The sequence below is a fragment of the Myxine glutinosa genome, chromosome 4 (assembly GCF_964187855.1).
Source record: "Myxine glutinosa chromosome 4, kmMyxGlut1.1, whole genome shotgun sequence".
NCBI lineage: Eukaryota > Metazoa > Chordata > Myxini > Myxiniformes > Myxinidae > Myxine > Myxine glutinosa.
The window spans coordinates 76443957-76456313 of record NC_136264.1 but is presented as its reverse complement, the minus strand read 5'-3'; the positions used below and the strand labels follow the sequence as shown (position 1 = coordinate 76456313).

Below are 12357 nucleotides of genomic sequence, written 5' to 3'. Positions count from 1 at the left end.
CGGTAAGGCAAACGGGTAAGTTAGCTGCGGCTCGCTTACCCACAGCCCCTCCTAATTTATTTCATAGGCTAATTAGGTGATAGTAAGTCGATAAGGCTGGAACGGTAACGCCTGCATTGAACCTTGCAGGAGTTATGGTGCCGGGAGGGGGTAGGGGCGAGGTTGTGTAACGTTTGTGTTGGTAGGGCATGAAATACCATAGTGAGATAAGACTGTCGTGTAGTGTATCGTGGACCGTGGACGCCTCGAAGCCAATCTCGATGTATGCAAATTGAAAAACTGTGAGCTTAAGGTTGTTTATGTGTTCTTCACACGTCAAAGACATGCTAATTTGGTGGAGCCTACGGATAGTTCTCCCAGTATGTGGTTCCTCCCTGTGATTTTTCCCTATGTTTTTATATTTACGAGGCTGGCCATACAAAACGTCCATTAAATCACCGCCGTCCATTAACCAACAACCGCCACTGCAGACAGGGCTAAACATTCCTGATCGGACAATTAACCCCGCCCGACCAACCACTAAGGAACAAGCCCACACCCCCAGAGTGGGAAGAGGGGCGTGGAAACTATCGTAACCGGCAGGCCGCGCCCCGAGCTTCGTCATTGGTCGAGCCGACCCTGGAGCGATTGAGTGGAACACGGCAATTGGTCAGTGTGACGTCAGAACGAAGGTTCGAGGAGGAGAAAAGAAGAAGAATCAGTCTGTCTCTCTCTCGTTCTGGCTTTCGTGGCGGGCGGTCACGTTTTCTCATGTGCGATCGTGACAACTTTCGGAGCTCGGGTGGACTTTTGCGATCGTGAGGAGGAGGAGGAGGAGGAGTCAGTAGCAGTTTGTGGGTCCGTGTTATGCTTCCCCAGACGGCTGAGGGACCCGAGGAAGGACTGCCCTCAAAAAGAACCTCACGATTGTGGTGTCGAGGAGCGGCCATCTTGTGTGCTTCCCACCTGTGGGGCTTCGAGCTTTGGCGACGAGCAAGCTCCAAAATGTCTCATTGAGCAAGCTCCAAAATGTCTCATTGAGCAAGCTGAGTGCCAGCTGATGTAACAAGAACATTGTTTTATTTTTATTTTGTCATTCCCATCTGTTTTTGTGTCTGTGTCTGTGTATTGAGATACCTCAATTAGGATTTACTTTACCTCACCTTTCATTATTTTTATCGTATTGCATTTATTTTCATTTAACCATTATTATTGTTGCATTTTCTTTGTTGTCTTGTTTGCATGGTGTTGGGTCCGAGGATAAACCCATGTGGCTTTAGTCCGTGCAGGTTAGCACCCCGTTGCCTTTTTGTGCCGCGTGCGTGCCAAAAAGAGCTGCCAATTTTACCGGCATGGTAGAGTAAGACCTAAATCTAAAGGCTACCCGTCCAAGGCTATTCTTTGTCGGCCGTGGACTTGACAATATTATCTTCTCCAGCCATGTGACTTTTCAGTATATATATTAATTACATACTGTTTGAACTCGGTGGCATCCTGTCTATTAATTACATACATCCATTAATTGCATACTATTGGAATGTACCTTTTGATCCTTTGGGCTCCTGAGACCCATTAGACCTTTGAAGAACGTTTAAGACCCTCAATACCTCTAAGACCACCAAGACCACAAAATACCAGAAAGATCCAGATGACCCAAAATACCCAAAGTTCCCCAAGATGACCCAAAAGACCAAGTTTACCCAGTGGACCCAAAAGTCCCCGAGGCCCCAAAACACCCAATAGTTCCCCAAGGACCTAAAAGACCAAGATGAGCCAAAAGTCAAAGGACCCCAAAAAAAAGACCCATATGACCAAAAAGAGCGAGAGGACCCTGATGACCCAAAAGACTCCCAGGATGCGAAAGATGCTGAGGACCCCTCATTTATTTATTTTTTATATTTAAAGTTCATAAAATGCATAATCATATATACCGATCAATATGGGGTCATATCAAAGCGGGACGTCTTGTGGTACCCGGTCATCACTGCCAGCAGTTGTTCGGGTTAGTGTAAGTGGCAGTTCAGTTTTTTCCAAGTGATTCTTCATTATTCAGTGATATAGTGGAGCGGATAAGTGCAAAAGTTGTGCACTTCTGGCAGAAAGCATGAAATTTGGCACACGGGGGTTTTCGAGTATGCTAAATTCAATAAGAAGAGGCAAGTCGTAAAATGATTGCTTCCGGTTCAAAATGGCGTATTTCAAAATGGCCACCAAGTAAACCGATAAAAACGTGTATCTCATATATTGGTTACATAGCGATGTGTTTGCAAAGCCAAAATAAGTAACATATCATTATGCCAACTCTACATTGCTTCTGCACACTAAGATTTACATTTAGTGCTGCCCGAAAGAGCATGAAGGCATATGGATAATACTTACGTCTGCGCGCCTATAAAATTGAAACAATTGGTACAATATCGACACAATTTTTTAAATTAAACATGATTGATTTTACATAGTATTATGTTGAATAATATCACTTGAACTGTGAAAATACATTGCAACCATAACGCTTATCTAATATCATTAAATATAAAAATAACCACCTTTAGAGGCCATTTTTCCCCGCAAAGCGGGGGTTGGCCTTTTTCGGGAACCGTGGTTGTTGTTGTTTTTCGGTCCCCTTTTTGAAGCAATGTTTTACGGCCGGATGCCCTTCCTGACGCCAACCCTTTTTGCCGCCTTTAACGACAAACAGGGAATTACCAGTGAACTGGTACTCAATTAGCCGACCTCGGAAGGATGACAGGCTGAGTCAACCCCCCTGGCATTAATTCAGCGATCAACCGGGATTCGAACCCAGGATCCTAGGATCCTAAGCCGGCACCCTAGCCGCTAGCCCAACACCAGGGACTGATATCATTTTCTAATGGCATTAAAATATAGAAATTGTCCGCAACAAATATGGTAGCTTAATGAGAAATACATTATATACACGTAAACGTCCAGTGTTCTCAGTCCCTGGAACATTGGCCTGTACATAAACACAACTGGGTACACGGAAGGCTTGCTTTAGAACATTTGCACCTCCTAGAGCAGCTCTTTTTGCACTGACATTTCATAAGTTCGCGGCACGCTTTCGATGCTTCCGGGAGAGTTGTCCACAGGGGTGTCCAGCTGTCATCGGTGTCTGTCATCCAGCCCCATTCCTCTGGTGATGGTAGAGTTGGACTTGGGACAAGTGCTTGTCCCCAAATATGACCAGCTTGATACGCAGCCCGCTTTACGTGTTGCTTCAGGGCGCCGGCTGTTGGAGGAATGTTCTCAATCTTCCGATTACCGTAGGCAAACGGATGTTGACGAGCCTCGTTGACCGTTTTCAATGATGAAGTCCTACTGTAAAGCAGCACGAAATACCTCTCCAATTCGCTCATATCACTCTCAGATACCTCGCCTGGTGTACGAGACAGGTTGTTGAAGACATGTCCAAGATGTGGAAGAGAGCGCCAAACATCCCATGCTGTCTTCTTCCCTACACCGTGGACGAATGAGACGGTGTCACATCCCGATACAGCATGCAAGAACAGCAAACCCCACGACCGCTCAGCTCCCAAATTAGCCGCAATGCTGTGAGCTGGAATATACCGAAACTTGGTTCCATGACCAAACGCCAACCAAAGCTCACATCCACCCAGGACACTGGCTGTTGCAATTGCCAATACCAAAACAGTGTCAGTCGCTTGAATTAGAATGTGCCGATACCCCAGATGATACGCATGTGAGGCATGCAACATTCTGGAATCTGCTTCTTCGTGGGTGCAATTTTGGATGGCCGATATCTCGTATTCAGATGTCGACACTATGTTTTCGCCATCTGTGGAGAGTATTACCTTGCCTTCTGGGACAGTTGTGGATTTGATTTCATTGGCCAAGAACGTGAACAATTCGGTTTTGTTTGAATCAACGTGTAGAAATTTCGCCCAATTTCCAGGCACGATTGTGTTTCCAGCAACCCGGACAGCTATGCCATCACCATGACTCTGCCTGACATGCGATTTCAAGCTATTGGTTTTGTAGACATCCCAAACCACATCTAACCGCTTGGAGGTCTGAAGTTCTCTATGTATGTAAGGCATGAACACTCGTTGCGAATAGTCATTGAACGATTTGATTGTAACTGTGGATTTCTTTGGATCTAACGCATGTACTAAGGCGGCACCATCTATTATCTTCACCTCGAACACGGGCGTTACCACGGGATATGGAGCAAGACTTTCAAGGCAAACAAGCAAGTTCGATTTCTTGCCTTGGCCCAAGGCATTTTCTTCAGCTAGCGACGGTGGCCATGCGTGGTTTTCATGCTGGAAGAATGTTTCTTGATCCCCATCTCTGGATTGGCAAGGTATATACATTCTGGAGAACAACTCAAGGTCTGTTTTCAGGCTGGCTAGTTTCGTCTTTGATTTTGATGTTTTCTTGCGTCCAGACTTGAATAGTGGTAAGTTGTTTTTGGTGATGGTGTCATAGAAAGGAGTACGCGTGCTTGCAATTCGATCGTCGACAAAGCTCTTGTACTGGGTTTTGCCAAGTTCTTCTACAGTTCGTACACCGTTAACCCCTTCTTCCGACATGATTACTTTCGTGTCCAAGGAATACAATTCGTCACTATCATCTGTAAAGGGATTACCCATTCCATCAATCACGTGCACCACATTTGTCACATCAGAAGCAAATGATTTCTGTGTACTGGGTATCTGTTCATGTTGACGACTGTCTGTACTCCTCGACAATTGACTGTCCTCATACTCGTTTAGAATTCTTGATACCTCCAGCCCAGCTACCATCCAACGTCGCAAAGCTCCTTCGTTCTCCGTGATACCAATCGCTCCTCCTTCACCTTTGACCATAGCATTGAGCTGTTCATGAACGTGGTCATGGGCCATCGCAGAAAATTTGTGACAGGTCTTCTGAGTCACGAAATGTCCCTTGTAAAATTGAGATAAAGCATTCGGGAGCTGTACGAGAGCTGTACGAGAGCATTGTTCCTGGAGCTGTACGAGATCACAAACATGTACAGTGAGACATCGGGAATAGTGGTAGTGGTCCAAACCGAACATCCATGGAATGATTTTACCAAGTGCTTCCACATACAATTTGAAGTTCCCCTCGCGTCGTGATCGAAGAAACTGCAGGAAGAGGAGCTCTAGTTGGAGAGTTTTACTCCAGTAACAGAACTGTGGATGGTTGAGTTCCATCTGTCTGGTTACACCATTCACGAAAAGGCAAAATATCATCTGGTGCAGTAGTCTCTCTTGCAGCGCTATATGATTTCATCTGTTCGAACCATATATCCATTGTACCAAACTGTAGAGAAAAACAACAACACAAGTTATTTTTACCACATTTTAATGACCATGGCATTTTCACTAAACATACCAACGGCGCTGTTAGCTCACCAACGTTATGTCAAAATAAACGTGATGACAAAATTAAAACGTCACAAAAATTCATGGTGCGATATTAATGAAAAATATTGTGTCAATATGGTGTCAGTTGTCAATTTTATAGGCACGCAGGGTTGAACGTTATTAATATGCCTTCAGGCCCTCACTGGTACCAAATGTACATCTTGATATGAAGAAGCAATGTACAGTTAATAATAATGATATTCTAGCGATTTTGGTTATGCAAACACATTGCTATATGCCCGATATATGAGACACACGTTTTTTATCGGTTTACTTGGAGGCCATTTTGAAATCCGCCATTTTTAACCGGAAGTAATCATATTACGACTTGCCTCCTCTTCTTATTGAATTCAGCATACTCGAAAACCCCCGTGTGCCAAATGTCATGCTTTCTGCCAGAAGTGCACTACTCTGGTGTTTTTTGGCACATATCCGCTCCACTAATAGGGCCAAAAACTATATAAAAAAAACAAAAAAAAAAACAACCTTTTGAGGCCGTTTTTCCCCACAAAGCGGGGGTTGGCCTTTTTCGGGCACCGTGGTTGTTGTTTTTCTTGGTCCCCTTTTTGAAGCGATGTTTTACGGCCGGATGCCCTTCCTGCCGCCAACCCTTTTTGTCGCCTTTTACGACAAACAGGGAATTACCAGTGAACTGGTACTCAATTAGCCGACCTCGGAAGAATGACAGGCTGAGTCAACCCCCCTGGCGTTAATTCAGCGATCGACCGGGATTCGAACCCAGGATCCTAGGATCCTAAGCTGGCACCCTAGCCGCTAGCCCAACACCAGGCCAAAAACTATATATTGCACGATATCTGAAAAAGTGATGGACGGCTTCGGACGAAACTTGGTGGACAGGTCAGGTGCGTGACAAGGAAGAATTGATTCAATTTTGATGAAGATGTGGATATAATAATTTTTAAGTGAGTTGCATGGAGTTCCACAGGCCATAATTTACCTGCATGGGTTCAAATGGTTGAAATAACCACTCTACAACCCAGACTTGGCTCTGAGTGACCAGTATTTGTTCTGACATCTGAAATCTGAGCTGTATGTTAAAGGTTTCAAGATGATGATTCCTTGAAGTGCACCAGTGCAAGTGGTGGAGTTGCAGTCAGATTTCTTTTATCATGGTATTTGAGGTTTCAAGAACAAATGGGCTGAGTGCATTGAAATGAAGGCTGATTACATTGAGATACAGTTGAAAACCTATCGTGTTTCTATATACTGTACTTAAAACGCCAAAAATTTGAATGCCTTCACACAAATGCTCCACAATAACTTATCTTTCTTTTTTATCACAAGCACTCTATATACTCTGTGCAGTGCTGTTCTCAACATTTTTCAGATTACCGATTGTGCCTTCATTATTGCAATGCTAGAACGCAACAATAGTCAGTAAATAGAATCTCTCATTTGGTATCAAGTTCAATAAAAAATATTTGAAATGCTGTTTGTACTAATATCGCTGCTTGTTTGACTGTGATTGTTCTATTGGAATACTAGCAGGGACCCATGGAACGAAAACCCTCCCTTTATTTGGCCAGTGTATAGGCAATTAGTATTTTACTAGAATTCACCAAATGTCCGTCCGTCTGTCTGTCTGTCTGTCTGTCTGTCTGAAGGTACCGTAAAAACAGCAGAACCGATCGCAAAGATATTTTGGGTGGATAATCCTGGGATCTCCAGGAGTAAAATAGGCTATTTAGTTTTCCCAATTTCAGCTTTAGTCTCTAGCATTCTCAGGTTTGGACTCCCGCATGACATTCGCGTCCGCATAACGTTCATTGTTACTCCCGCCAGGGAGTAATGCATTCATTTGTGTGTGTGCGTGCGTGCGCTCGTTCGTTCGTTCGTGTGTTGTGAACAAGATATCTGGAAAAGTTCTGAACGGATTTGGATGAAAGTTGGTGGGATGATTGCCCTTGGGATAAGGAAGAATTAATTAGTTTTTGGTGAAGCTCAGGATATTATTCCAGATCCAGGAATTTTTTTTGGAAATTTTTATGGGAAAGATTTTTTCTGTTTTACTGCATTAAAGCTTTTATTCTTATTCTTAAATGATGTTTTTCTCCTCTAATTCCGAGACATATCAAAATTAATTCTCTGACAGTTCGGGCTTACTTTCTTTTTCATTTATTGTTTTGGGGAGAGGGGATGTTAAACAAAACGTTTTATTCCAACTCAACCCATGGCGGGAGTATGCGCTCTACTGAGTGGCGTTCGAGTTCTCATTGCGACGATGTTGCTTTCCCGGGTGCCGCGCGATCGGTGCAGCCGTTTTGCGGCACCCGGGAAAGCAACATGTCTCCATAGATCGCTAACAGATCGCTGTCTCCATCGATCTTGCCAAGGCCGTAACAGCTATCGGCTCAAAATCCTTTCAACTGTTGATTTGGCACAGTTACACGTATCGGGAATTTGGTACATGTATCGGGAGTACATACGACATAGCGATTGTGAACACGATTATCAATCACGATTGACGATCACGATCATCACGATCATAGTGTATCGATCACGATTTGAAACACGATGGAATAATATTTACCGATATGAACAGTGAAGTGGCTTTTATTGAAATTCGAAAGATACTGTTTAGATTTTGATGATTTGCGTGTGTTATGATTCAACGGATGTTTATATGAATCGTTTAAAATGAAAAAAACCCTTCAATTTCTGATATTTTGCCTTTTCATTTGGGCCTCCCAATTGAAGCCCCGCCCATAGGGTGGGTACCGTTGCTAGTAGTATTAATACGTCATTGCAGCACGATTTATTATCTTCAACGATAAAAAGTCGTTCTTGGCCATGGGAAATACCATCGTGGGTTCTGAAATAATACACCGCTTTAATAATGAAGGTTGTTTAGTCCAGTATTATTGGCCTTTCCATACTGTCATTGGAAGCTCCATGACGCATATGTTTTTGATATGATTTCAACAATCGGTTTGTTTGTGTTTCACACTGAATGAAAAACGAAAAGGTAGAGCATAGCAATTGTGATATATGACAGGTTCTGACAGGAAATTAAAATGGCGGTCGGTGGAGTCAGCCATCATACGTCGTCATACGCCCTAATGACATAATAGATGTAATGACGTAGTGTGACAGACGGACACAAAACTTCCGCTACTTTAATATTGTTGCGGATCTCCAACGTTGGCCTTCCCCTTACCAAGGGGGGATTAATCCCCTTGTCTTTTTACTTGCCTACGCGATCCGGGGCTATCACGTTCCTTCCGGTCGGTATTAAATAGGGATGTAAGCCGAATTAGTCTTATTACCTAAGTACTAACACCGGCCGTGAAGCAAGGAAATAACCCCACCCGAACCACGGTTTCAGTGGACACGCCGAGCGATAGCGAGCCGCGATTCGGGTCGTTAATAGGTACTAAACCCGATTGGAGCGATTCCTAGTCGTGACACGCTTACCCAATTGAGAAATTACTAAGACGGTCGAATCAGGAAAACAGGAAGAACAAGGAATTTATTACACACTTTGTACAAATAAGAAGAGGAAGAGAAAGAGCAATGTACAGTGAAGAGGAAGAAGCAGATACACAGGGCAGCCTTATACAGTCTTGTACTTATCCCTGGACACGGACCTGTTCGCACTCAGTCACACTCTCAGACTCACTCACACGGGGTTGTAGATGGTCGTGTTGAGGGTCCACCGATGGCGTCCACAGCCCGCTCCGGTCCCCGACTCGTACCACGAAGCAGATGGTGATGATAGACGGCAGGCAAGATCCCCGCGTGTTGGTGGTGCAGATGGGACAATTATATGGGGGGGATCGGTAAGCTGGCGATTATACTGGCGTACGTAATAGTTGTACCGGCGCCTTTATACGCGCTCCCGGTATAGCTCGGTACAATGCGCCACTTCCACAATGCTTTCCCAATGATGTCACCAAAGCGCCTTTCCCACTCGAGTCCTTGAAACCAGCAATGCAATGCGCTCCCACCAAGTCCTTCAGAGGGCTCTCTTCTCAATACTCTTCACACGAACTTGACGAGCGCCTCTCCCTTCTCATAACTCGTCACAGCGCGTCTCTCCTCATAACTCAAGCCCACGACTCGAGCTCCTGCCTCTCCCTTCTCATAACTGAGGTGGGGGCCTCGCGCAACCGGTTTTACTGCCACGGCCAGCGAACCCTCTGGAACCTCTAGCCACACCCCATCAGGCGATGTCGCCTCACCCCTGATTGGTTGTTGGGGTCTTACCGGCTCCGCCCTTGATGGCTGCCTGACGTGGCCACACCCCCACCCTTGCGCTCCGCCCCCTTTTCGGGCCTCACCTCGTGGCATTTGGGCTGGTTTCAGCATCCTAATGCGAGGAGCAATGGGGTGCAGACAGGATGGGCGCACTGGGGATTGGGGTGGACTGGATGGTGTGCAATGGAGTCGATTGGAGGGAGGCTGCAAACTGAACGGGGCCTACTCTTATTTGTTTTACACAACGCAGATGATAACTATTGGAAATGGCCTTATCTCACATATAAGAAATAACTAACGTTCTAAGGTGACCTACGTGTTGCATGTGGCCGAACTATGGGGTGCAACCTTTAACCTTTATTACTCCAATATGTACACTTTCAGAACCGCAACAATATATAGATTATACAAAAAATGGAAATCTCTTCCCTTAGTGCAAGTTCCTTCATTGTACTCGACGGTGGCGCAAGAAGGGCTGGAGCCAGCGTCCCCTCCTGCTGGTGCCTCTCAGCAGCTCTGTCCTTATGCAGCATGCGGAGAATGTCGTTACGGAGATCACTGTGTCTATCTGCATGGGGACTACTGTGACATGTGTGGCCTTCAGGTTCTGCATCCTTGTGACAAGGACCAGCGATCTGAACACAAACGGGTAATAAATCACCTGATATTGTATGCTCTACCAGTTGCTTAAGTAAGTGCAGCAGCGATGTTTATAATAGAACTACTTTCTTAACTTCAAGTCGCAGATACGTTTTCATGGTAAAATTGACAACAGCATATCTGATTTGAAGCTTTTTATGGATTCGGAATTATTTTTTTTGGACATTTAGCACGATTATTTTTCTTGTTTGATCTCCAAACCATGGGAGCTGGTCAAAGGTGTTTGATAGGTTGTTTTTTTTTCAATGCAGATAATACAAAGCTCCTTGGATCTCTTCATTTGCTTGAGGCAGACAATTTCTCTCCAGATGGTGCCTGTCATGATTTGCACCAATGTGCAATGTAAATGGATATCTTTAACATGGTGGCGTTGGCTGTCAGGCTTGCCTAGCAGCACACGAGAAGGACATGGAGGCCGCTTTTGCAGTTCAACGCAGCAATGAGGTGGTTTGTGGTATCTGCATGGAGATTGTTTATGAGAAAGCACGCACTGCCGAAAGGCGCTTTGGCATCCTGAGCAGCTGCAACCACGCGTACTGTTTGTCCTGCATTCGCAAGTGGCGGAGGACCAAGCAGCTTGAGAGCAAAGTTATAAAGTATGGAGTCAAACTGTGATCACTGTGCTACATTCCTCATACACCACTAAATTAGCTATGTTTTACTGTATTTGCAAGGATTGATAGTTTTTGCATGGATATTTCTCATGGTTATAAGTGAACTAACCCAAATTCTATTAATGCTTCTTTGTTTTCTTTTTATGCCCTCAAAGACGAATTCGCTGGAGGCATTGTTTTTGTGTTGTCTGTCCCTCCGTGATCGGTTTTTGTTCCCGCAATAACTTAAGAACGGCTGAAGGGATCCAAGTCATACTTGGTACAGGTCTGTATAATAATATCAAAATAACCTGCTAAGATTATAGGGTCAAAAGGTCAGGGGTCCCTTTAAGTAAAAAAGCTATTACCTCACTAACTTGAACCAGTGATGGGACTTTGACCAAACTTGGTACAAGTATACAGTATGATGCAAAGATGAACTGGTTAGATTTCAGCGTCAAAGGTCAAAGGTCAGAGGTCATGTCAGGTAAAAATGTGATGCTTGAGAAACAACTGAAGGGATTTTAATCAAACTTGGTACAAGTATGTAATAATGTGGGTGGAGACATACAGGGTGAGTCAGAAGTAGCGCCCGATTTCTGTTTTTTGGTACACTTCCGTAATAATTTTCCCCCGAATAAATGGTTAGATAAACATGTCATTCATTTATTTATACCTTCTTGTACACTGTAATATAAATGTCAAACAAACAATCAACTGACGGAAATATATATATATATATATATATATATATATATATATATATATATATATATATATACATATATTGATATATATATATATACATATATATACATATATTGATATATATATATATACATATATATACATATATTGATATATATATATATTGATATATATATATATATATATATATATATATATATATATATATATATATATATATATATATATATATATATATACATATATTGATATATATATATATATATATATATATATATATATATATATATATATATATATATATATATATATATATATATATATATATATATATATATATATATATATTTATATATATTTATATATATATTGTTACAGACGCGGTTTTGGATGTTAGTTTACCGAGCGGTTTGGTATGACCGCGTCTGCACAGTTTACCCGATTCCACTCGAACGTTGGCCAAATCGCGCTATGCTAAATCAATTAAGGAAAGGACACAACGGCTGGGATTAGATGACACGACACCAGGGGTACAGTTCTCAAGACCTCCGGAGGAGGTTATAATATTTGTATGCAGAACGTTTAGATTACACTGACGAGGTACAGCATAGGAAGGTGGGCACTTAATCACGGTCTTATAGTAGCCCCGACAGACCACAGATAAACAGGACAAGACTGACTCACACAGGGATTGATGGCAAGGAAGGGCAGGTAGTCGATGGATAGCACAAGGTGCACCTTGGCTCAGGGACAGGATCCACACGGTCCGGTCCAGATATGCGGGGAGGTAT

The 12357-nt window shown here is 43.4% G+C and overlaps 1 protein-coding gene across 5 annotated transcripts in view; it reads left to right on the top strand.

The window, feature by feature from the left end:
- Positions 1-12357, top strand: part of LOC137425908 (putative E3 ubiquitin-protein ligase makorin-1) — a 117540-nt gene that overhangs the window by 70795 nt on the left and 34388 nt on the right. For all 5 annotated transcript variants that reach the window (XM_078776001.1, XM_078776002.1, XM_078776005.1 and 2 more), the window contains 2 exons: positions 10040-10254; positions 10647-10861. In XM_078776001.1, coding sequence (XP_078632127.1) covers positions 10040-10254; positions 10647-10861 — 430 coding nt within the window. The remainder of the gene's footprint in view (positions 1-10039; positions 10255-10646; positions 10862-12357) is intronic.